Below are 25,861 nucleotides of genomic sequence, written 5' to 3' on the forward strand. Positions count from 1 at the left end.
AAACAGTACAAAGAACAACTATTTTGCCTGCTTTTATCTTGCAGTTCAGGAAATACACAAATTAGTGAACTTCTGTTCACTACCTTTCACTGTTCCATACCTTTTTAATGGATAAATGTGAGGCCACTGTTCCTTTGTTATAGATCCTGAAGCTTTTGTTAACTCTCAGTTCACTTTTATTATTTGTCTTGAATTGTAATTTTATGTTACATTACTGAAGACATTTCAGGGAGGAAGGAGACACTGTACCCCTGGAAACATGTCCTAATACAGCTGGAGTGTCCTCTATAGGAATACTCTACCTAAATTTTTATGTCATCCCAGAAAGAACTTTATTTCATTATTATTTGTTTCATCAAATCACATCCACTTGAACACTATCTGCTGAGGAACACAAGAGAAAAGACAGAAAAAGATATTCAAAACCTCTGATGTCACAAGGTAAATGTTAATATGAGCATAAAGAGAAGAGTTTTAGCTGCTCCTAGAGGTGAAATTGCTGCTGCAGTGAATAATGTAGCTTGTTTAGTTATTAACCTCACTTGACTTTTCAGTAGAAGACACTAGCATGCACATGGATTGAGTTTTGAATCCCCTATCCCTGGAATGCTTCTGTATAAGAGAGTCCAACAAAACATGAGTGTAAAAGCATCCCACTCTGGTGCTCGCAGGGCAAGATCCAAATATGCTGGGAGCTGGGATAAACGACCTTACTGCATAACTGCATTGATAATCGGCCTTGTGCACACATTGGATGCTTGGGGTTTGAGGTCCTTAGGGATGAGGACGCCAGGACTGCAGTGACTGTCTCAGTTCTTGTGTCCTGCTGACTTATAATAATGCTTAGAACAATGGCTAATTTTTGGTGCCTGTCTCAAAAGAAATTTATTTCTCATTCTCTTCCTACCTCCACACACACTCTAAAATACTTCCAAAGAAAACTTCCTCAAAATCCTATGACCTAAAGCCAAATTCTCTGAATAGAACAAAGGTCATCCATGCAACACTGGCAAAAAACATTTGATTACAAATGCTTAAGCATTATATTTATACATTACATTTGATTTACAAATGTATGTTTTTAAAGTGCGGATCAATGGCCAGTTTAAAACAACCTGCCCTCCCCAAACTTCCTGAAAGGTTTGCTTCCTTTGTAAAGTATGCCTGTTTTAGCAGCCCTGAATATTTCACAATTCTGTGTTCTTTCCCAGCTCTTTTGATGCAACTCAGTTTCCTAACTGATTAAATAACAAATGAGGCCTGATAAGTATTAAATATTAAAAAATGCCAAACTCTCTTTAAAGGCTTTTCTCATCCCATTGGCACTTCTTCTAACCGCAGGAACACTGCGGGAACACTGGAATAAAGTTAAATATTAACTCTTGATGTAAGTGTTCAAGCATGACTGCAGTCTCCCACGTTTTTCCTGACCTCCTCCTCACGCATAGAGGTGACTCCTCTTACTTCTCACTTTGTCCCCCTATGAATAAAAAACATCATCCTGGTTTGCAGGGAGAAATTTCAAGCATCAAAAACACCAGTCATGTATCTCCCTTAAAATTCCTGATAAGCATTCCCAGTTTCCTTGTGTGTGACACAAAGAAGGGAAAAGTCACACTCCTGCCCTGAAATACGAGCCAATACTTCCAGAACCTCTGTCTCAGTATTTAGTCTCCATGGGTATGTGAAATGTTGGCAGAAAACCCTCTTGTGATGGCAGCTGTCCAGAGAGCTCATCAGGACAGCAGCATGCTAGAAATCTGGGCAGAGCTCTCTATTAATACCACTTTGTCAGCAGAGCTAGTTAAAAATCATCTTGTGCTTTTTATGCCTGATCTAGGATTTTTTTTGTAGAATAAAAAAAAAAAAAGTGAGCTTTGCCTGTGAGCCAAAATGTACAAATATTTAAGTGGGTACAGTTCAAACGCTGTGAGAATTTAAAATACAGTTGTTCCCCAGGTGATGTGAATGTGGAGCTATGCAAGTAGTTATCAAAACCAACGAATATCAGTTTTCCTGAAATGAAGTCTCACTAATAAATGAGATAAGGTCGTTTTTATGTAAAAAAGGATACATCAAGTAACTGGTAGGTTGTCAGGTAACTTGTATATGTGGTATCAAACCTGAACTTTGATGTCTAGTCCTGGTAGCTAAAGGGAATTTGAGCATTTAAACTGGCAATGCTACTAAAGTCCAGTAGCACTATTATGACCTGTAGCTTTCATGACAGCACAAAGGTAAAGATTAAATTATTTTCTTAAGTAACACAATGTTTTATGTATTTTTCTCATATCTCTTGTGCTAACAAAAGATTATTTCAGATTGCTAAAAATGTGTAACTAGAGCTGTGTAGGGAAATATTTCTTTTATAAATAAGTGACTGTGGATGAAACCATTTCAAAATTCTGTACTTTTGAGAGATGTCACATTAGCAAAACTTTTAACCATACCCTGAACTAAGTCCACAAATAGGTATACCCCGAGAATCAAAGGATAAGAGATTCAGTTTCCATAACCAAAATGTGTAGCTTCACTTTAATTAAGTTATCACAATTTATATCAGCTGAAAGTCTGAAAGAAAGTAGCAATTTTAGAATAAAATATTTTAAACAGCCTTTCTCTGTTCCTTCCCCACCCAAGCCAACAACAGTATTCCCATTAGCTTTGACAGTACACTAATTTCATTCAGTGGCATCACAATGTTGAAGCTGTTACTGATTTCTTTATTTAGGATAATGTCTTCCTTAATTAAACAAGGTTTGTTTGACTGAGGTAAGACTCCTGCTAGGCTAGGACAAGTCTTCATGCTAGGCTAGGTCTAGAATGAAGTCAAGACTTGTCCTAGGCTAAGGCTCAGCAAAGTCTTTATGCTATGAAGAAAATTAGGAGAATATAGGAAATAGTCTCCTGTACAGATCTTTTTGTATAATAGCAAAAGAAGAATATTTTTTTGTCAAATGTGCTGTTACATCCAGACAGTGATGAAAACAATTTGAGGATGTGCCCAATGTCTGTTGCCACAGTCTCACCCTTTATCTCACTTATAGCTTCTGCTATTTTGGTCCTACTAAACCTGGCCTGTAGTCCTGTCCTACTCTCATCACTGTTACTTCATCCTCATGCCACCATCTTCCCTTTCTGGGACTATTACAGAATCAATTCAATTCATAGAATCCATTAGCTTGGAAAAGACCTCTGGGATCATCGAATCCACTCTATGACCTAACACCACATTGTCAACTAGACCATGGCACCAAGTGCCACAATCAGTGTTTCCTTAACCACTGCTGCTTCTGTCTCTCAATGGTGCCAAATAGTTTAAGCTGAGAAGCCTAGCTGTTCAAGAATGCTTCAATAGCTCTTCTCTATCATTTGGGCGTTTGTAGGTCACCTTTTGAGGGTGCACATAATCCAAGTGAGAGCCAGTAAAAACTACAGCCTGGGAGAGCTGTAACAAGTTGATTTCTTACAGGAGGATGGCCATTTTCAGTTAGGATGGCCAATTTCAATTAAATCCTGGATTATAATAGGTAAGAAATCCTTACTGTGAATCTTCTATCATTCAGAGGGGCTTCCTGAGAACAGAAAAATTTAATTTATGCACTAATAAAAAAACGAGGTCCTTTTCATTCTGCTCTAACATGTTTGAGTGTTTAAGGGCTAACCCTACTGCAATAATAAAACTGAATGGCATCAAAAATATAAGTACAGGTATTTTAGTAGCTCTTGAGTATGAAGGCTGAAGAGCAAGGCATAAAAGCTTTTTGACATGAAGGAAGGTCCCTACTGTCTTGGTCCCCACGGAGTGTGACAAGCAGAAAGACCTACTGCTCTCTGGAAATCTGAGACTCAGACAGGCATCAACTTGCCAATGTGGCTCGGAGGCCAGAGCAGGCTAAATGAAACAGCTGCAAACACTTGCCTCTGCTTTGTGTCAGCAAGTGATCTCTATTATAGAACTTTAGAACCCTGTTTGCATGCAGGTCATGCTTTTCCTTAGGAGGCCCCTCAACAAATGGAGGGAAATTTTCCTCTCAGAGAAAAAGCACAATGCCTTGAGAGTGCAGACAGGCCTAATGGCCCTGAATCTTTTGCATTCTTGTTTACCTCCCAGCTGTATGTGCAAAAAGCAACGGAAAGGAACTTGTAGATTGACACCTGAGAAGTTAAAGAAAACAATAACACCACATACAGCTAATCCTCAATAGGCCATTTTTAGTCAAGCCACTGCCAAAAGTCACATTGAAAAGTGAAGGAAGAAGGGACAGCTTGATAGTAGCTGAAAACCAGGGCTGAAATCAAAGACAGTTTTTCCATAAGTTACTGCAGGGCCAGTTTGGCAGGGCAGATTTTTCTCAGACACTTCCCATTCTTCAGGGGTCCTCAGCCTCAAGAATGATTGCCTCCTTCTCAAGGGGGTAATTTACCTTTGCCAAATGATTCAGCAAGGCTTGGTCAGGGCTTATGGAGATGCTTATGAACTTTCATAGGAACTTATAGACTTATGAAGCAGTCTTTTGAACTACTCCATAGACTTCCAGAGGGACTGAGGTGCCTCTATTTGCTAGAATATTTTGAAATTCTCAGCTTTTCATTCAAGGAATATTAGTAATCAATGTGTCTCTCAGAGATCAAATATTGTTGCCTTCAGTAGATTCCCTTGAAAGCTGAGGTATTTTAGAAAGTCATCTCCTATCAAAGATGTTGGAACATGCTAGACATCAAATTTATCCTTAATTTCATGGCCTTTTCTTTTGGTGATTTTTGTCTACCTCCACCTAATTTCTCAATAATGATGCCATCAATGAACCAGGCAAAGTCAAACCAGGTAAAAAAACTGATACACCCCCAATATTTTCTAGTTTCAGTTAGGAAATTAGTGAGATTAAGAAAGCATTTAAAATTGAAATCTACCACATTTTATTTATGTTTGTATTAGAAATCAACATATGCGTAGAAAGGATTTTAAAAGTCATGAACAATGTCTTATTTTCTCAAAGTACATTTTGGGCAATTTTTTCCTGTCTGTAGCTGATTGACCAAAAATTAAAAAAAACCCAAACATATAAGTTTATATTAATAACTACTGGAACACGTAATCAGATGACCTAGCAGTTTTCAACATGACAAAAAATATGTAGATCAAACTTCAAAACACTATTCTTGAGCATGAGCATCAACAGGTCTTAAAGGGAGTATTCATGGAAGAGGATACTGTTGAACATTTTCCAATGAGAGAGGAAAGTAAACAAAACAAGATTATGCATTATGAGGAAACATTATAAAATATTCTTAGAAATAATAATAAAAAAAAACCCCAAACAACAACAACAAATCCACTTTGATCTCATCCAAAGCAAACATATCCCACTCAGTAGGAAACAAGTATATTTCCTTTTGGTTTTCAAATTTTATGTTTATAAAAATATTTAATGAAATATTTCTTCACATGCTCCATATGCATTACTATGGTCATAGACTGGTTTTCCTGTAGGAGGGGCTTGCTCTACCCCCAGCACACCATTCCCACCCCAAAGCAAATCACAGAGGATATTTGAGAGAGAAGCTACTGTAGCCCGAATCTAAGAAAGGTATTAAAAGGAGAAGGTAGCAGCTTACCAGAGGGTAGGTGATATGCCTGCTTCCTTTAGCAGAAGACTGCTGTAAGAGACCAGTGCTCTAAATAAACACGTCTGTTTCACCAGGACGGGTAAGTTAACACTCCCTAGTTGCTATTTTTATTACAGTAGCATGAAGACTAAAATCAATGAGAGCTTTCAAGAAAGACTCTCTTGTAATGTGTTTTCTCCAAACAGCCTCAGCTGAGGTCAGTAGCAGGCAGAAGCAGGCAGCTGCTGCTCTCTATTCCTTAGGAGGTTACGATAGAATAAGACAAAAGGGAGGTTGGGAAAATAAAAGTCCTTCATCCACGTCTGAAACCAAGAACAACACTTTGCCAGATGTTAATGTGAAACAAATGCAGTGTAATTCTTTCTTGTTGATTCAGAAAGCTACAATGAGACTTTTACTAACACTACGCAAAGACGTTTATTCTGGTGGCACAACTTGCCAAATCAGAAAGACTTTCAGAGAGGGGAGACTAGCAAAGAGTGGTAGTTAAACGAAAATCATAGGTATTATTTCATTTCAAACAACCTAACATTTTTCTGGGTTTTGGTTTGTTCTTTTTTTAACGTATTTTCTTTAGGTTTAATCTACGCATTGCTAAATATTTATCAACTCAATTATTTTTCTTAACTTAAGAATTATAGATCTGTGGCTTTCGTAATTATTTATGACATGATGCACAAGACACAAAACAGGCTGATCTGGTGTTAAGATCTCAATTAATTAAGCTTTAAAAATATCTAAGATAAAAATAAGCAAGGAAAAAAATTACTTACCCGATGTATTCAGCTTTGTCTTCTGAAACAGTATGTTGCCCCGTCTATGACATACTTTTGCAAATCCAGTATGGTACACGGCACAATATCTACGGAAACAAGCAAACATCCAGAGAATAAAGTCTTCTGAGCAGAGCAAAAAGTTAATGAATGCAAGAGCACTAATCTGGGATTTTTCTTTTCCATGAAGAACACAGTAGTAAGGCAAAAAATTTGCACTCATGTGCCAAAGGGCATCTGGAAGGAGCTGATCTAGCAGGTGAAGAGTCTTAAGTCACTGGAGTTGAGGCACCAGACAACAGGTCTTCAGCAGGGTGGATCACTAATCCACACAGGAAAGTGAAATAATTGAATTCAAGCACAGAGGTCTCTCCAGTGAGCCTCAGCAGTCTAACAAGAAAACAAGCAGGAGCATTGCATTATTTTGTACATTCCATTCTGCAACCCATGGTGACGCAAAGGAATAATAAAAACAACACAAATATTCCTATCATAAGCCAGTGCTCCTCCTATTCCTTCTTTTTAAAGTAACATCTTGTACAAACATGCTTTTTGTGATAGACCAAGACAGGTATACAGTTAATGTTTACACAGAAATGGCTGTGCTTTCTTACAGCTTTCAATCTGCTGTATCTATGAAGGATGGGAGCTCTCTAAGTCTGCCAGAAAAGATTGCACAACTCCAGATGCCTGCAAGTCTGTAGTTATGTACATTATAATATAGCAAGAAATGTTTTGGCAACGGGATTGCTTTGCAGGGATGTTGTTCTTCGCTGGAAGAACAGAGGGGCTGAGTGCCATGTTCCTTAATTTGGGCCCCTCTCATCTTCAATTTTTTTTTTGCCAGGGCAATGTTAACAAACTATAGCCTATACCCCAGAATGCATATTTTCAAGAATGCATAATTACTTTCACTCTGAAATTTGAACTCGAGTTTGTCCTGTTTCTGATTTCAGGCACGAAACTTGTTTTCTCATTGTGTGTTATGCTGAGGGATTCTGTTATCATACCACCTTTATATTGTTCACATATCTCCCTCCTGAAGCAGCCTCAGCCCTTTAATTCTGTAGAAGCTGCATGTTGGAATGTGAAAAACAATGTTTTCTTTATGAATGCATCCCGTATTACTATTGGTGTGACCCTCTTGGATACATCCTACTGGACATTAGCCACAGATTTACAGGAACAGCACATAAATCAACAATGAGCAATCATAAAGCTTGCTTGTGCATGAAAAACATCTCTTTCTTGAACATTTCTTCGGTGAACACAAAATCTAGTACCTTTGCCAAGGAAGGTAATCTTTCATTTTAAGTAAGCAGGATGGATAACATAAAGAAGTGAATGTGACTGCCTTTGTAACAAGTTTTTCTTATTTATTTTTACAATCTTGCAGGATTTAACAAAAACTTCTGCACTGAGGCTTCTCCTGTACCAACTTACTGCTCATAGCAATTCTTCTGTGTGTTATAGTTACATATGCACACACATTTGCTTATAGAACAACAAAGTGAGGTATGCTTGCCTGAATAAACCTGTGACACTTTCTGGTTTCTTGCCCACACTTCCATTACTGCTTAGGAAGGCTTTTCATACTCTGTACAATTCTTGGAAACAAGACTACTTCAATTATTTCCAGATCTCTCTTCATTCTTACCACTGCGCAGCTGCAGCAAACAGCTCAGCTGCACCTCTACCAAGTCCTCAGCTTCCCTCAGTTCCTCTCCTCTGCCTTAGTGCTCAGGCAGCACCAGCTCCTACAGTCCTCACCTACAGTGGATGCATTTATGCTTAACCCCGATTGAAAACACACTGCCAAACACCCTCTACCATTAGCTGCAAGAGTCTGTATGACCAACAAAGGCCACCACTTGTGCCATCTTAGTAAAATCATATCTTCACTTACTTTGCCATGAAGTTGATGCAGGACAGAACATAGCTCACAGACCATGTCAAGAAACTTCTACCAATCATTTTAACTTCAGGTATGGGAGCAGAACAGGAGGAACAGCCACTACTAAGTGACTAGGTGCTAAAGTGGCATAGGAAGTCTAGTGCTAACAATTGCAAAATTAATATGTGTGTTCCTATGTTTCTATTTTTCCCTTTGTACATGTAAAAAGACATTTCCACATGCACATTTTGAAAGGCTTTCAAAAAGCTGTTGTGACTCAGAAAAAAGCTTGTATTATTAGTCTCAAACATCAGCAGCATTTTCCCTTGGAGTAAAAAAGCTGAAAAACTGTTAAGAATTGCTATGAAGAAGTGAGGAGTGTAAAAAATACTGTTAAAACAACTGTAAAACAAGAGAACTGTCAGACTTTGGCTCATGTTGACTCATACGTCTGCCATCTCCACACACCCTTCTCCCATTCTGTGTGGATCAGGCACACAGCTTCCACCTCCCTTTCCCCATGCCTACCCCAGAGCATTCTCCTTATGTTTTCATCTGTATCCTTCAAGTCCCAACTGTGGCTGCCTCCTCTCCCATTTCACTAAAGGAAATCTGTGCGTGTGCCTAACATGTTGGGGAGGGGAAGTTTATGTTGCCCGAAGAGGTGGTATCTGATGCCTGATCTGTTCAAGGTCAGATTAGATGGGACTCTGACCAACATGATCTAGTTGATGTCGTCCCTGACCATGACAGAAGTGTTGGACTAGGTGACCTTTAGAGGTCACCTAACAGTCCAAACTATTCTGTGATTCTACTCCCTCATGGAGGGAGGCTCAGGGTTCAAGAAAAGAAGCGGGAGATTGGGTAGAGTTTTTCAACTGTGTGGCCTCAGGGTTTCCTTGGAAGGCTGAGCTTTGGCTAGAACTCTCATAGCCTTACAGATGTGGGCATATTCAGGACTGGGGGTAGAAAGTTACTTTTCCTGCAGCTGTGTCACCTCTGGGTGATGGCACATGAAGGGGAGCAGCCCACAGCAATTGCAGCAGCCTGGCAGCACCATTCCTGAATGTGACTCTGTAGGCCATATTTATCATTATAACTATTCAGTGACTCTAAGCTAGTTTGTACTGCCAAGCAAGAGTCAGTGGGGAGACTTTAGACAGCAGCAGGATGCTCTTTGCCCTCACTCAGGTGTCTTAGAGCAGGTCCTCATCTTTTATGTCCATTTTCTCCCCACCACACCACTATGAAGAGACTGCAGGGTGGGCAATTACCACAATTGGCAGCACCTAGCGTAGCTTTGGAATCTACCCCATTGTTCCCCAGGGCTCCCCCACCCATCCTTACACGGTTTCTGGGTCAGAGCATCTCATGGGCTCTGGCAGAAAAGCTGCAACAGGCTCACTGGCAGGTTGCAGAACAGACAGAGGCCAGTGACTGCAAAGGGGCTGCAGCAGCACTGAGAAGATCCAACAGCACAAATCACAAATTCAGATCTGCCAGCCTGTGCATGGCATGTAGAGTTAGGAAGGATGGCATCTTGCTGTGGCCAAGCTCTGTTTGCTCTAAGGGAGAAGTTGCTTTCAATGAGTTGGGAAACAGGAAGAAGGTGCAGATCCCCAGACATGAGATATCAGATGTCACCTGGCAGGCCAAGGCATTTTACGCATAGCAGGACTGCTTTTACCTTCTTACATGTTGTTTAAAATAACGAATTATAAAGTTTGCAACTCATGCAGACTCTATTATAAGAATATTCATTCATGGCTAGGCTTTGTGAGTGAAGATTTGGGAAGGGCTCTACCCACGTTTGTTGCAAGCGCACTGGTGGCTTAAAAGGCCAATGCGAGATAGACACGTCTGGTTGCAAAAGGCACAGTAGAAAGACTCCTTAGGTGGAATATTCTGCAAGACATGATTCTTTCTGCTTTGTCTTTTCTCCTCAAGAGTCATCCTGCATGCTTTCTCAAAAGAAGCAGCAGCGTTAAACATAGTGTGTCTCCAGACCTCCCAATTGGAGGCCAGAGTAGACCAGTTATGTTGGTCAATACGGCCAAGGCTGAGATGTTGTTTCAGGGAGTCCTTGTATCTTATCTTCGGGGCTCCTCTCTTTGTGGCAGCCAGTGGAAAGTTCACCATAAAGCAAGATCTTAGGGAGACGGTGGTCCTTCATCCTGGAGACGTGCCCTGCCCAGCACAGCTGTGTTCTCAGTAACATGGCCCCAATGCTTGTGACTGCTGCTTGTTCTAGAACAGATGTATTGGTCACATAATCTGAGCAGTGGATGTTTAGGATTGTACGGAGGTAGCGTTGATGGAAGCGTTCTAGGAGTCGCAGGTGGTGGCGGTAGATGACCCATGATTCAGATCCATATAAAAGAGTAGACAGCACTATGGCTCTGTAAACACTGATCTTTGTACTTTTCTTCAAGTGTTTATTTCTCCAAGCTCTTTTATGGAGTTTTCCAAAAGCATTATATGCCTTAGCTAACCTGTTGTCTATCTCTCCGTCGATCTTACCATCTGAGGAGATGAGGCTACCTAGGTAATTAAACTGTTGGACTGATTTGAGCTCTGACTGGCCAATGGTGATATGGGGATGATGCAAGATGTCCTGGGGTGCCGGTTGATAGAGAACTTCTGTCTTTAAGCTGACTTCCAGCCCAAAGAGCTCAGCAGTGTCTGCAAAGCAGGATGTTAAACGCTGCAGAGCTGCTGCTGAGTGGGCGATGAGGGTGTCGTCATCAGCATAAAGCAGCTCCCGCACAATATGGTTTAAGGTCTTGGTGTGGGCCTTCAGTCGCCTTAGATTGAATAGGCTTCCATCAGTATGGTACCAGATGTAGATATCATCTTGATCATATACCTCTAGAGAAGCCTCTGTTCTTATAGTTACTAAAACCACTGTTCAGGAAAGCTCTTAATATATGGTGAATTTTGGACACAAATCTAAGAAACAATATTTTGGCGCCTTGCCACAGTGCTTTCTTTAGGTACCACTAGTAATGAACAAATGTGGCTTAAAGTGTGACATGCAGTGAAACACACAGTTCTGCCACCAAACACCCACTGGCATTTCTGGCAGCCTTCCTCAGCACCTCTCCCTGCTAGACTTCATTAGGGCTGTTCTAGAAAAAAGCACAGCCATTCATTGCTCCATGATCCTGGTCTCAGCTTTCTAGTTTGAATTGTCCAGCCTCCAGAGAGAAGTAGCATAAAAAGCAAATTCCCAGTTTATGCAAAAAACTTACTTTATTAAATAGAATTTTAAACCACTCCTTTTCTATGCAATAAACTGTACATTGAACTCTTGTGATTCAGTTCACAAAATAATAAAGATATTGAAAAAAGTAAGCTGTTGACAATTAGTAATGACCACACTGAAGCTTGAATCACTGAAATGGGGCAGATCTTACATCTCTATAGGTTTTGAAACAGCCACCACTTACCAAATTTTATATAGTGTCAGCAGAAATTGAAATTATTTATTAGTGCTTGCAAAAATAATCTGCCTGTGCTGTGTTCTGACAAATTAAAACCAGTAGTTTTTTTAGTAGTTTTGAAGTCACTAGGTAAAGTCACTAAGGTGTTCTAAAATGAGCCGAAAAAAAATTCCACATACCTTTTCCTTTCAGGTGGCCCCATCTGTGCCTCAACCTGTCAGCACCATCCTTCAGACAAAAAATGATGGCAGATATGTTGTCCAGAGAACGTTAAGGTAGGTCATGGCAGGAATGACCCATGCACATCACTTCCAGCCTGGCAGGGCAGGGCAGTGCATAGTTGTTCCTCATACAGACCCAACTACTGCTCATCACATAAATACTAAAAATAAAATTTAATTAAAAGTTTGATCTAGTAACATGATTTTGTGGCAGATGACAAAGGTAAGGGAGGTATCAACCAAGGAAATGTAAAAGAGGTATTAACTAAGGATGCCCTTATATAACCTCTACCTGGATCTCATCCTACTATGATTTCAAGAATAGTTTAAGCAGTTGTAAGCAAATAATGTAAAAGGCTGTAGCTGCCGCCTTTCTAATGTATCAGTTCTGAGCAGAACAAAGATGATAAGCATAATATCCTCCTTGTCCTCAAGGCTTCTCTTTGGACTGACATTCTTCTTGTGCAGTGGTCTGAAGCACTTGTCATGGCAACAAAATGGAGAAACCAAAACAAAACAATTAAAAAAATCCTGTAAAAATGCAACGCAAACTTCCTCCCACCTATCACTCTTCTCCTGTATGGCTTAAGGAAGAAAATTTATTATACACACAGCATAATAACCCCAGAATAGAGCACCTAGATTATTTCCCTCCTCTATGGGAAAGAGCAGATGGAGGGAGAAAAACAAATACTGCACGTTGAGATGAGTTGTCTCAATCCTGTCAGGTGAAAAGAAAGGCTATGTATGAACAGCAAATATGTAAAACAGGGAACATTTAATGTTTTTCTTTGTCATGTATAAACAAAATACTTTAAAAAAGTGAGTCAAAGAGTGTCAAATGTTCAGCTTTATCACTGCACTCCAACTGATTAACTGGTCACTCACCAAATGCAGGCTAGATGAACTCAGTGTCATTTCTGAGACTACAAAGGCATTGTGAGGACAAAGCAGCACGTATATAAAACTACTATATAGAAACAAGAATCATATTGTAAGAAATATTCACATGGTTTCATATAGAGAGAATAAATTTAAGGATGCAGTCTTTGAGAATTAGATACAACGTCTGGATAAGGTTGAAGTCCTAGCTGTTTGTTATCTTTCAACTTTTGTACTATAATTCTGGCAAATTCCTCTCCTTGGCTGTCTGAAGTATCAAGCAGTTGTCGTACTTTTGATGTCCTTGTAGGTTTGGTGCTTATAAGTTCATAATCTTCTTTCATGAGTAAAAATCTTGCTAGAAGAGCATCCAGTGATTGATTCAAACATGCTTCAGTCATCTGATCAATAATTTCTTCTCTTTTACTTTGGATCCACTGATGAGCTACATTCTGCTGTATGGTTTCCAATACAAAATCTGAGATTGGAGGGGATTAAAAAAAAGAAGGGATTGTAACTGTCTGTCAATAAATGTTACCACAGAACAAAGAACAAGCTGAGAAAGAGCTGCTAAAATGCTCCAATTTGTCAAATTTGGCAGTTAGAGTATCTTTTCTATCTGAATCATATAATAATTTAGTTGGAAGGAACCCTCAAGGAGGTCATCTGGTCTAATAGCCTGCTCAAAGCTGGGCCAACTTCAAGCATAACTCAGGTTGCTCAGGGCCTTGTCCAGCTGAATTTTGAGCATCTCCAAGTGATGGTACTTCTGCAGCCTCCATGGGCAACCTGTTCCAGTGTTCAACCCGACCTGGTACTAAAAAGAGAGAGGTGGTAAATTCACTTTCCAGGGGGATTTTTATTGAAGTTTACTGAAAACATCCCTGTAGCTTCCTGGTATTTTCCTCAAGATGAGGATTCACATAGTGAAAAGGTGTAGATTCTCCTATTTCCAGAAGAGGGTGATGCAACAAATCTTTATAAAATTGCATGTTATTGTGTATTCCCTCAACAATATGTATTTCTGAATAATTCATCATGGTTTAAAGTTTCTTTTTGTTAACTTTTTTGGAAGCACACTTTTAACAGTTATTTGATGGATAGGAATATAATGTAGTGGGCTCTCGACTAACACAGAAGATAGTAGTAGAGATTCTGTGTGAGATGCTGACACAGCTTCTGCTTTCTCTTTGCCTCACCATTACTGAACAGAAGATTGACAAGCTTAAAAAGTGAGAAGTGACAGGCAACAAAGATGACTAGTTCAAGTTAAGTTTTTTTCCTGTTCTGCTGGACTGCAGCATTGTTACAGCAGTAGGGGACAGGATGAATAATATGAGCAAAGGGAATGGGATAAAGAAGACCCATGGCAGCAGGAATTAAGTCTGCTTAAAAGGAAAGAAAAAAGCTAGGTACGTGTACTTGGTCACATTTTACATTGGTTTTGCTTACTTTGTATTCTAAGTCTACAAGGAGAGAATTACTTGTATTTTTAATTTGCAGATGGTTTGTTTTCATTTTACAGATTGATAACAGTTCCAGTTTCTATTTCATACACACATATATTTGATGTTAGAACACTTATTGTGGGTGTTTGAATTAAACAGTGTTTGCCGTACCTGAAGGAATCAGTGGCGACTGCAGTATACACGATGCAGACTTCGAGGCATCTGAAATACTCCTGTCAGATGAGGGAACATTACTTGTGCATGGATGCACAAGAAGTTTGGCACTCTGAGTTACAGAGATATTGTCATCCATGCTCTGGCTGCTGAGAGAGTATAGACACCCAGAACTTCCATCTTGGAAAAAAAAAAAGGAGAAAAAAAAAGAGCAAGATGTATTACTTCTATGTTCAAATAAAATAAAGCCATCAGAGATTATTTAGAGCAATTCCATAAAACAACTCATAAACAAACTACTTCCACATGATATACAACATATTAGTCCTTATATTCAAGTTCTGAGTACATTTATGTTCCTTATATTGTACCAGGGCTTAACCATGGGTTTGGGGGTCCTGTTTTATTTTAAAGAAACATTGAGAGTATAAATCTAGTAGATGTGAACTTTAATGAAAAAGCTCTGTGTGACAGAAATTTTTTGTAGGGACTAGAAGAACAAAATAAATCCTTTGAGTATATGGAGAGGTAACTAGAAATCAGTGTGAAAGCAGATTCATTTATTTTGACGAAGTCTGGCAGCACAACAGGTGCTAACATTAAAAGGTGATAACATTAAAAAAAAGATTCAGGTGAAGGAAAAGGACATGAGGAGCAATGTTAACATTCAGTGGGAGGCCAATGGAAGCTTTTTGTATTCCATTAAAACATGATATGACTTCAAGAAAGCTTCATGTAAACTTTTGCAAATAAAGAGAAAAAGTATTTCTATCAGCTGGGAAGCTTAATAGTTTCTAGTTTTAGGATTTTTTATTGTAGAAAAGGATGATGGATATGAAAGCAGTAGTAGGAATGACTCACGGAAGAGATAACAAACAGCTGATGAGAAACATACTACAGGACACATGCCTAATTCTGTAAACAGTTTTCATTACAGACTTTCACAGTGTCACTTGATAAAGAGATGTTAACTAAGAACCAGAGATGCAGATATAAGAATTCAGATGAACATCTAAAGACAAAATGAGGTAGCCCCATGGACAACTCGGGATTACCTGTCCAATGGGGGAATCTGAAGGTGTATTCCCAGTTCACTGTTGACCTGTAGAAGAATATGTCTATAAGTACATGAAGCAAGAATAGGAAAATGTGGAAGAAATTACATTCTAAGTATTTTAAAAATAGTGGACTAGAACTCACAGTAACTAGTATTTTATTTCATGAACAAGAGAGAAAGTTGGGCAGAGTTATGTAGCGTGAAGCAGCAGATATTATCTACTGCATGAATGAGAAAGAATTAAGAGACAACCACTGTGAGTGAAAGATGATTTAAGAGAAGTGTTTTAAGCAGCTCTGCTGGGACAGATTGTTATAGATCCTTAGGCACACGTTTAATTTAATAACATAAAGATAAAACTACTGGGATTTTACTGATATGAGAGAATGACCTTGACTAGTGATCACAGCATAAAAAGTATAATCATAAAATCACAGAATCGTTTAGGTTGGAAAGAACTTAAGATCATCGAGTCCAAGCATTAACTCAGCACTGCCAAGTCCACCATTATACCACGTCCCTTAGTGTCACATCTACATGTCTTTTGAATATCTTCAGGGTTGTTGACTCAACCACTTGCCTGGGCAGCCTGTTCCAATGCTTGATAACCCTTTCTGTGAATAAATTTTTCCTAATATCCAATCTAAACCTCCCATGGCGCAACTCAAGGTCATTTCCTCTCATCCTATTGCTTGTTAATATTGTTTGTTGGTTAAGAGACTGACCCCCACCTGGCTCCAACCTCCTTTCAGGTAGTTGTAGGGAGCAATAAGGTCTTCCCTGAGCCTCCCTTTCTCTAGGCTAAACAACTCCAGCTCCCTCAAAGAGAAACATGCTAATGGGATTTATTCAGATGTTATTCAGAAAAAAAAACAGGTTGACACAAGCTACTCAGAAAGAACCTAGTTGACCTAGAAGACTGAAGTGATAGAAGGGGAAATTCAGAAGGAAAATACGAGATCTAAATTTTCTGCTTCAAGCAGGTCTAATGACTGGAAGCGAGATGAGGAAAAAAACCCCTAGGTAGATTATTCTGTAATGAAGAGTCCTGTGATAAAGGTAAAATACAATTCTAAGGTATACTGAGTAGAGGTTTTTTTTAAGGCAAAGAACCATTTGTCATGTCTTTCATAGTAGTAAGTAGAAGTCTGGTAGTCTTAGTTTAATGACTCAAGTTAGAATATGCACATGGAGGACTAGTAGCATACCAGGAGAATAAAGAAGCATATTTTACAAAGGGACTTCAAAAGTTCACCTAGCAAAACAAAATATATGAAAGGATTACTCTCTGAATCAGAAATGAAATGGGAAGAGGGAAAAAAGCTGTTTAAACTTCAAGAAATTCCCCAGAAAAGCTTGCTACGGAAGGGAAAAAACCCCTTTTTTATGTCCATACTTTATAGCACTGAAGTCAATTTTTTGCCTGCTTTCACATTACTGGTCCCCGCAAAGCCAGAGGATACTCCATTCTTTTGAAATATGTTTGCATTCCACCAAGGGAATAAACTTAAATGCAGTTTTAGTTTCACAATATATTGCTACTCCACCTGGGTCCCACTGCATTTTTCTGTCTTCTCATGTCAGCAAAACTTCAAAATTGAGTTTTCTGAGGGAATTTTGCCAACTTTTATTCAGAAAAGGGGACAGCTACAAAAGGTCTGTGCAAGTCTTGCAACTTTTGCAAGGCAATCTATTAAAGCCATTTTTATTTATTGAATTACAAATGATCTAGAGGTTGAGCTGCACTGGAAACTTTGAGTTTACTCAGCTTCAAAAATGCCTCAAAATGTGTAGCCTTTTTATATTTAGAAGTAGTTCACAGATTAAAAAAAAAAAAAAAAAGGCAGTTAACTAAGCCACCAAGAGTTTTAAGGGACAATTAAGGGACAAGTAAATGTTATCTCTGAACTAACAACCCAGAGCAGGAAAACTAAAGCTGTCAGCTGTGGAGATTTCTCAGTGACAGGAACAGAAAACCAGAGCTTAAAACCTCTACTTTACTCAAAGCACTAAGTTTAAAAACCACATTATTTTCCGACATAAACAGAGACCCAATTTCCTGCTATGTAAATGCAGTGTCACAGTGGGAGTGTAAAGCTGCAATGGCAACTTAAATTTACACAAAGTCAAGAGTATCTCACCTGATGAAAGGATATTACACTGTGGGATAGACTTGAGTTTTGATATATCTGGAGAGATGCTCCGAAGGGGAAGTGCATCACATTGTATAGAGCCAGAATATGTTTCCTGAAATAAATCCAGGTGTATATTGAACATGCACGTTAAATAAATATGAAGCTGCAATTTTTTTACAGAGAATTTCCTCACCACTGTGTTTCCCTGCTATCTAAATGCTCAATAGACAACACGAATAAAAAAAAGTAAATCTGAAGAAATCATATAATCCTAATACTTGTATTTTTCTCAAGGTGATAGCAATTTTGTATATAAGTTTAAATACCAGTAAGAACCAAAAGCAGAAGCATTAAGGATCAAAATAGCCCTATATGGCTATGCATTTGTTACACTCTGGCTCAGGTGATGAATTTTATGCCTTTCCTGACTGCACAGGAAAATAAGGTGCAGAACAACTCCCCTTACTAAGTTAATCCTTCCTTAAGCTCACAGGATGCTGACATACCAAATGCAACATGTAAAATATTTACCTTTTGGGGATTCAGAGGTATATTTAGAGAAATCTGCTCCACATTTGCTTTCTTTCCACTCTTGTAAATACATTGTGATTCATATAGTGACTGGAAGAGACATTTACCTGTATTAAATTTCTGCTATAAGACAAGATGACAGTTCTGTACAGACACATGCTTCAACCAGATACAAGATTAGATACATGACAAAACGAGATCACATTTCATTTAGCAAGCAAAAGTTACCAACTTATTTGACCAATTCAAAACTGTAACAAAAGCTACTTACCTTTGATCTCTTTAACAGAATTACTGCTTCCAGCATAGCTATTTCATCAAATGTCCGCAGAACTGGCTCAATGTCTATTAAACATTCTAAACAAAGAAAGAGTACTTTGTGAATAATTTGAAGTGGAAATCAAGTTGACATTTTGCTAAAGCATCTTTCTTACATTTACAAAAGAATGTGTCTATTGACATATATCAAACCACATGCTGCTAAACAGAAGTTTCCTGCTTCCACATGTTAAAACAGTTCACACCACTAAAAGAAACCCTGTCCTGATCTAGCCACCTCATCATTCTGTAACAAAAGAGATCCGGGACTGTGCTGCAACTCTTGCATTCCTGGAATGGACAGATTGGTGAGTTTGCTGTGTTTCAAGGTAGACCCATCAAGCCTGATTAGCTGAATGGGACCAAACACCATGAGACCTCAGAGTGGGTTGCTGATTTCCCACTCCAGAAGAGGTGTTAAAAATTTATACAAGGAAAATAAACGCACCTCCAACACAGCACTATCCAGAATACATGCTGTGAGGCAGGGCCAGAGAGGATGGGATAGTCAAGGCACTGACTATCACATCCAGTGAAACCAAATGATATTGTTCTCATTCTCACCAAATGCAGCAAGCCAGAGAAGTTGAAATCATCTGCTCACAGAGGGAAGCACAGGACAGTACAATAAGGAAATGATCACATCCTCTCTTGCTTCCAAAAGTTTATAATACTAAATATTAAAAATTTTGAGATGACTATGTTATAAAAATACCTTTGAAACTGTGCTAAAATACAACAAAACCTCAGGAAAGGATGATATGTATCAGAATTCTACTGCATTTCCATGAACTCACTGATTCAGCAGAACTCATTTATCATACTAACAACCTGTCATACTGCATCCTTGTTAACATATTTTTACTTTTTACTATAATTTTACCACTCTTCTTCCCTATTAACTTTTATCCACTAGCATCTTCAAGACATACATTCAATACTGGGATTCTTATTTTCTTGTATCAGCTAAACCACAGTTTTAAAGGTATATCATTTTCCACACTCAAATACTAGTATTGTTAATGTTTGTTGACTATAATTTTGACTATAATTAAATTGTAGGGACACACTCCAAGTATATATGGAGAGATGGTGATAAGCAGTCTTTATCCTCTATTTCTAAGGAACAGACAGGTTAGCTGAGCTTTTCTATTTAAAGCTTATTTTAAAAAAAGGGGGGTTGGGTGTTTCTGTGTGTGTGTCTGTGTCCTTCTCCTATTGTAATTGCAAAATTTCCCCATTAGTGATCTTTACTTCCCTTAACATTGCAACAGTTTTGTAACTTCCTCTTTCTTTTTACGATAGTAGAGGAAAAGCAATGCAGGTTTTTTTTTTTCAAAGACCATCTTACTACAGGCATGGCACTAATAACTGAACCCAAGTTTGGTCACATGTAGTACATATCCCAGGTAATTATCCCTTCAGTGTGACCACAGACTTTAATCGATTTTTTTTTTTGTTAATTGGCAGAGGAAAGCAAGAACACATACAGAAATACAATTATGAGTTTATTCTTTTTGATTTTAGAAAATATTCTAAATAGATATATTTCCTTGCTTGAAAAAAATAAAATATATACCCACAATTTACACACAAATCAGACTCCAACATAATCTGGCATTTCAAAATGTTCTTAAGGCAAAAATAAAAATGCCTCAAAAAATCATGTAATTCATTTTGGACTGTAAACTCAACATGAAGATGTTGTATGTGTTTGGATGTTTCCCATTTTGTCCTCTGCTAAATGGATGCAAAACCCCAAAGTTATGAATCCAACCAACCACACATGCCCCCTCCCCCATCCTCACCCCCATCAAATCAAATCAAACCCTAAAAGCGAAAAGCATCAACTAAAAAACCCTGGCATTTGAGTAACTGCATCTTTGAGCAACAGATCTCTGTACTGCTCTATGTTTGAATATTTTCAATAACTTTCTTACTCTACATTTTAGTCTCTCCAAGGCAACACAGCTTTCCATATTGAATTAGAATCACATTTTCTAAAGGGGCAGGCTGAAAGTTTGTAAAGCCCATGCAAATTAAACAAGCACAGTGAGGCAGCTGCAGGAACCACTGTTCACTTCACCACCCTGACATATGTGACCACAGCAACAGTTGCAAGAGCAAATTTCACAGCTGAAAACAGGTAATCGCTCTCTGCCAATTTTGATGGAATTACCTTTATGCAAATAAGGTGTGCTGGTTAAGTTCAAACACAGGTTTTCAGAAATAAAACCACAACTTTTCCAGTTCACACTCTGCCACTCTAATCTCTACAAGCTCACACTTCAGTCTTATTCTCTAAATTCTGCAAACCATTGTAAAAAAGGCTGAATGTAGCTGCATTTGGTTTCATGGACAAAAAGCCGAACATAGAAAAGATGAAAAGTTAAGTTCTTGTTTGATAAAGGAGGTGGAACAATCAAAGATAAAGTCTCAGTGAAAAAGATTTATACTGAGATGCAAACACAAGATGAAGTTACTATGGTTTATCTGATGTGCAATGGTTTGTTGGTGTGTTCACCAGCTTGCTTGTAAATCCCACGGTACTCATTCTGTACTCACTTCCCCCACCTTAAGAAACCAAAATCCTCTTCCAACAACAAACAGAAAAACCCAAACACAAGTAGTCAAACAAAACATGCTTCTTTTTTACAGTTAAATTAAGAGATGGTAAATGCAAAAGACTTCAACAAACAACGTGGTTTTATGGCACACACGTAATTCCATTCATAAAAGTTTGTTTACATACATGATGGAAGCAGCCAAGACCCTTATCATAGGTAACAAGACCAAGCACATATATCTCTTCACATCCTTACCATTTCCCTTTTGCTACTATAACCCTGGTCTGTAATAACCACGTCCAAGAGAAATCTTGTAATTTAAAAATCTTTTCTCATAACGCAAGGCAAACTCACTTAAGAATGATGGTCTTTCATCTGGGTTTTGTGCCCATCCACTTTCCATCAGCCTTATGATGAGCGCTCGATGAGGAATGTCCATTGATAAACTTTCTTCACTTAAGTCTAGTCGTTGTCCTTGTGACACGCTGTACATTATCTGCAAGGGGTTTATAACTTCTGTCAAAACAGATATCATGCAGTCATTAGAAATACATGCAAAATAAACAGCTTACTACAGGAATAATTCAGTTTGCAGATACAGTTCATCAAAATAAGTTCATGTTTCTTTTTTTAAAAAAATGTATTTTTGATTTATAAAACAACACTGTAATAAAAAAACCCACAATACCAAGAAAGAGCCTAATTTGAAAAGTATCTCAAAGTGTTCTTCAACAAGCTTACAAATTGAATAATTAAAAAGTACCCTCTAAAATGAAGTCCCTTGGTACCCAGGTCTCAGGTTTAACCTTTACATAATGTGGGAAAAATAAATTAAAGGAAGACATGGACTTACCTTCAAATGGCCGTTTCCTTGACATCACTTCCCACATGATAATTGCATAACTGTTTAAAGTATAAAAAGTATAGAAGGCGTTATTTTAGATTACCAACACTTAATAACACAATGTGCTCAGCTTTATATTTTGTGTAAAACATTTTGGTAAATGGTCCTGTAAACACACATGGGACTGACTGTAGCTAACTACAATGATGGCTGAATATATGAAAACTAACAGGACTTTTAACCAGTGACTTCAACTAGAACTAGTTAATAATATTAAATACAGAAAAGGTACATACATAAACCCCTATTCCAAACTTGTATTAACTTTGCTCTAATAGTATGTTGTGAATTATGCACATGCAGTTTAAATCTCGGCACATAAACTAAAGTGAGTCCCAGAGGCCCAACTGCTCTGTCCTAACAGCAATGCTCTGGCGTTTCCCCAGTCCAGATTGACACTCCCTGACATTCCTGAGGGAAGCTGGGTGTTAGCAGGGAGGATGGCTTTGACGCACACCTAAGGTATGAACTTCCACTCGGGATGCACACTCCAGCTTCCCCTCCCATATACTCACCTTCAACACGTGCAATCTCCTCTACAGGAAGAGATGTCACTTTCCCACAGCGCTCACTTTCCAAAAGCGACTCTTGGGAACACCACTCTGAACTACTGCTAGGAGACTGAACACACACCTGCTTACTAAAACTGGTGGCCTTTTCTTTCCATTCACATCAACATGAAAGGGAAGTGGTTCAGTGAGTACAAGCTTGCTCCACCTTTAGTAGACTAGTCACTCTATTCAGCCATCAGGATATATTAAAAAAGATAACTTTAAACAACTTTGTAATTTGAACCAGTTTAGATGATTTCATTTCAATGAAGCATTCCATTCCTGGTCCTTTTTTCAGATGCACATCAAAAATTTCATCAAAGCTATTACTACATTTTATGATGCTCTCCAATTTTCTCTTGGCATATTCTACCATATGTGAATGAAGCTTTATTCCATGATTTATCCCGAAAGGTCCTAATACTAATCCTACCATATTACTCAAGCATCTGGTTCCATTACCCAGATTTAGAAAAGATAATCCAGGCTAAAGCTTCAGTGCTTCTGTAACTTCAGAATAAATGTGAGGTGCTGACAAGTGTGTAGTTCCATGCTTCCAGGCCAAGTCTTTACAAGCATTATCACAGTATTGTTCCAGATAATAATCACCATAGTAAATTGCTCTCAAGGCTTGCTCCACACTCTTGCTGTGAATATACTAAGCTACTTTCCTACATCACTAAGAAATGCCACATTTTGCATACATGTAACTGCCTTTAAGCATCTGATGGCTACTAATTAAGAAGAATCAAAAAATTTAAGAAAGAAATAACTGGTGCTTAAAATCAATCATATCAATTGAGTTTTCCTAACTTATTCTGTTCATATTTTAACATTAATAATTGATAAAATTTATTAATGTAATTTTTAATAAAAGCAGAAAGTGTGCTTTTTGATGCATTCCTGATAAATTTAGGCAGGCTGATTTTCTTGTCCCTTTCGTAAGAGTTAATGCTGCTTGACTGTTGTTTAAATGATTTGTTTCTTTAAGAAAGATCCTTCCTCACAAATTAGCTTAAATATCTCAACAACATTCAGCTGTGGTCAACTAGACATCCAGCCTTTCATTCAGTTTGGAATCTCTCTGCGATTCAAGATTATTTTCTCAGTTCTACAACACTGAAGCATTCCCCTGTTTTTCTTTCTTATTTCTGCTTTATAGAATCTCCTTCTGATAGTGAGCTGTATTCAGTTTGCATAGCCAGGTTTTGGTAGTTGGGAGGATGCAGGAGTGGCTTCTGTGAGAAGCTGCCAGAAGCTTCCTCCATGTCTGGCAGAGCCAATGCCAGACTGCTCCAGGATAGACCCGCCACTGGACAAGGCTGACCCCATCAGGAATGACAGTAACACCTCCGTGATAACATATTTAAGAAGGAAAAAAAGTTACTGCACAGATGAAATTGCAGCCAGAGAAGAGTGGAGTGAGAATATGTGAACAACAATGCAGACACCAAGGTCAGTGCAGCAGGAAGGGCAGGAGGTGTTCCAGGTGCAGGAGCTGAGGTTCCCCTGCAGCCCGTGGTGCAGACCATGGTGAGGCAGCTGTGCCCCTGCAGCCCATGGAGGACCATCGGGGTGCAGAGACCCACCTGCAGCCCGTGGTGGAGACCCACTCCAGAGCAGGTGGATGCCCAAAGGAGGCTGTGACCCCATGGGAGGCCCATGCTGAAGCAGGGTCCTGATAGGAATCTGCTGACCCGTGGGGAGAGGAGCCAATGCTGGAGCAGGTTTTTCTGGTAGGGCTTGCGGCCCTGTGGGGACCCACACTGGTGCAGCCTGTGTCTGAAGGACTGCGCCTCATGGAGAAGTGACCCACGTGGCAGCAGTTTGTGAAGAACAGTCTCCCATGGGAGGAAGCCCACGGGGAGCAAGGGAAAGACAACTCTCCCTGAGCAGCAGCAGGAACAACCTGTGATGAACTGACCATAACCTCCACTCCCCGTCTCCCTGTGCCGCTGAGGGGGAGGAGGTAGAACTTGGAAAGGAGGCTGGGGAAGGGAGGAAGGTGTTTTAAAGATTTATTTTACTTCTCATTATCCTGCTCTGATTTTGTTATTAATAAATTTAATTAATATCCCCACTATGAGTCTGTTTTGCCCGTGATGGTATTTGATGAGTGATCTCTCCCGGTCCTTATCTCCACTCATGAACTCCTAGTTACATTTTCTCTTCTCTGCCCAGTTGCATAGGGGAGTGAGAGTGCCTTTGGTGGGTGCCTGGCATCCAGCCAGGACCAACCCACTACATGAGCACAGATCTTCCTGTGTGGCCTTTCTGGAGGTCCTTCACTGTCTCTCCACCTTCATGTCTTCCTGTGTGAACTGTCATCCTTCTTTCCGATGTTGTCTCAGTTTCTTTTCTTTCTTCTCACACAGCTTCTTTCCTTCCTAATTTATCAGTTTTCTATGCCCTTCTGCTGATGTGTTCTCTCTTATTTTCTCCCATTTGGTTGTTATTCCTCTGCACATATTTTTTTCCTAACATCATCTGTCTTCCTAATCTCCATTCACTCATTAAGACACCAGTCATACTTTTTTTTCCCATAATATACCATTTTTCCTTTTTCAATGTTTTCCTAGTGTGTATTTTCTCATCAAAGAGTGAGGAGAGCAGATATGTTGCCATCTGTATTTTTTGGACAGGAACATCAAGAAACTTCATGTGCCCCTTAAGGGTAAGGGATAATTAAGGTAAATAGTAATCTCCCTAGAAGTCACTAAGACTCTTTTGAGAATGGTCATCTCTCACCAAGATACAATCCTATCAAAGATTGCAGCAGAGAGATGGACTTTGTCACAGTGATGGGCCTCTTTATGCCTCCTCAATCTCCATTTGCATGACAACTCCCCCCAAATCCTTCAAGTAATCTTTGAGCTCTCCAAATCATTTCAGACTATTTAACTGTAATTCTAACATCCGCAGAGCAATTGTGTTATAAGGGCCACCACCACACTCCTTACTATTCTATTACTTCTACTCAGAACTGACCAATGCAAAACTACCTGAACTTCCATAAAGTAAGTTATTCCTTGAGTAGATCCCTCTAAATACTTCCTTCAACCCCACTAACCTGTTTTTACCTACTCCCTTTCCAAAAACATGTTTTCTTCTTTCCCCTGAGTGCATTCTGCAAATCACTTACCAGTGGCTGCCACAAGAGAGGAGCCCCGAAGAAAAGATACAAAGATTCCCTGAAACAACATCTCAGCCTTGGCCATATTGATCATTATAACTGGTCTACTCTGGCCTCCAACCGGGAGGTCTGGAGACACACCATCTATAACACTGCAGTTTCCTTCGAGAACACACGCAGGATCGCTCTCGAGGAGAAA

The 25,861-nt window shown here is 39.1% G+C and overlaps 2 protein-coding genes and 1 long non-coding RNA gene across 6 annotated transcripts in view; 1 reads left to right on the plus strand and 2 right to left on the minus strand.

Annotated features, from left to right (window-relative positions):
* The window catches only part of LOC116786504 (Y+L amino acid transporter 2-like), a 22,907-nt gene extending 16,098 nt beyond the window's left edge, over positions 1-6,809 (minus strand). Inside the window, exons 1-2 of one of the 3 annotated variants that reach the window (XM_032687138.1) lie at positions 6,405-6,809; positions 101-384 (exon numbers count right to left, since the gene is read on the minus strand). The gene's annotated coding sequence lies outside the window, so the exon portion shown is untranslated. Of the gene's footprint in view, positions 1-100; positions 385-5,619; positions 5,662-6,404 lie in introns of all 3 variants that reach the window. The other 2 variants (XM_032687135.1, XM_032687134.1) reach the window with 2 other exon arrangements.
* LOC116786520 lies at positions 5,556-14,664 on the plus strand. Its single transcript, XR_004356983.1, has 2 exons — positions 5,556-5,710; positions 14,370-14,664. It is a non-coding gene; the product is annotated as an uncharacterized LOC116786520 (long non-coding RNA).
* RIPK2 (receptor interacting serine/threonine kinase 2) overlaps positions 11,532-25,861 on the minus strand; it is a 22,030-nt gene continuing 7,700 nt past the window's right edge. The window contains exons 5-11 of one of the 2 annotated variants that reach the window (XM_032687111.1): positions 21,928-21,977; positions 21,429-21,590; positions 18,461-18,546; positions 18,190-18,279; positions 17,665-17,770; positions 14,464-14,646; positions 11,532-13,322 (exon numbers count right to left, since the gene is read on the minus strand). In XM_032687111.1, the coding sequence (XP_032543002.1) occupies positions 12,997-13,322; positions 14,464-14,646; positions 17,665-17,770; positions 18,190-18,279; positions 18,461-18,546; positions 21,429-21,590; positions 21,928-21,977 (1,003 nt within the window). In that variant the 3' untranslated portion in view covers positions 11,532-12,996. Of the gene's footprint in view, positions 13,662-14,463; positions 14,647-17,664; positions 17,771-18,189; positions 18,280-18,460; positions 18,547-21,428; positions 21,591-21,927; positions 21,978-25,861 lie in introns of both variants that reach the window. The other variant, XM_032687121.1, reaches the window with a different exon arrangement.

This window comes from Chiroxiphia lanceolata, chromosome 1 (assembly GCF_009829145.1).
Source record: "Chiroxiphia lanceolata isolate bChiLan1 chromosome 1, bChiLan1.pri, whole genome shotgun sequence".
Classification (NCBI taxonomy): domain Eukaryota; kingdom Metazoa; phylum Chordata; class Aves; order Passeriformes; family Pipridae; genus Chiroxiphia; species Chiroxiphia lanceolata.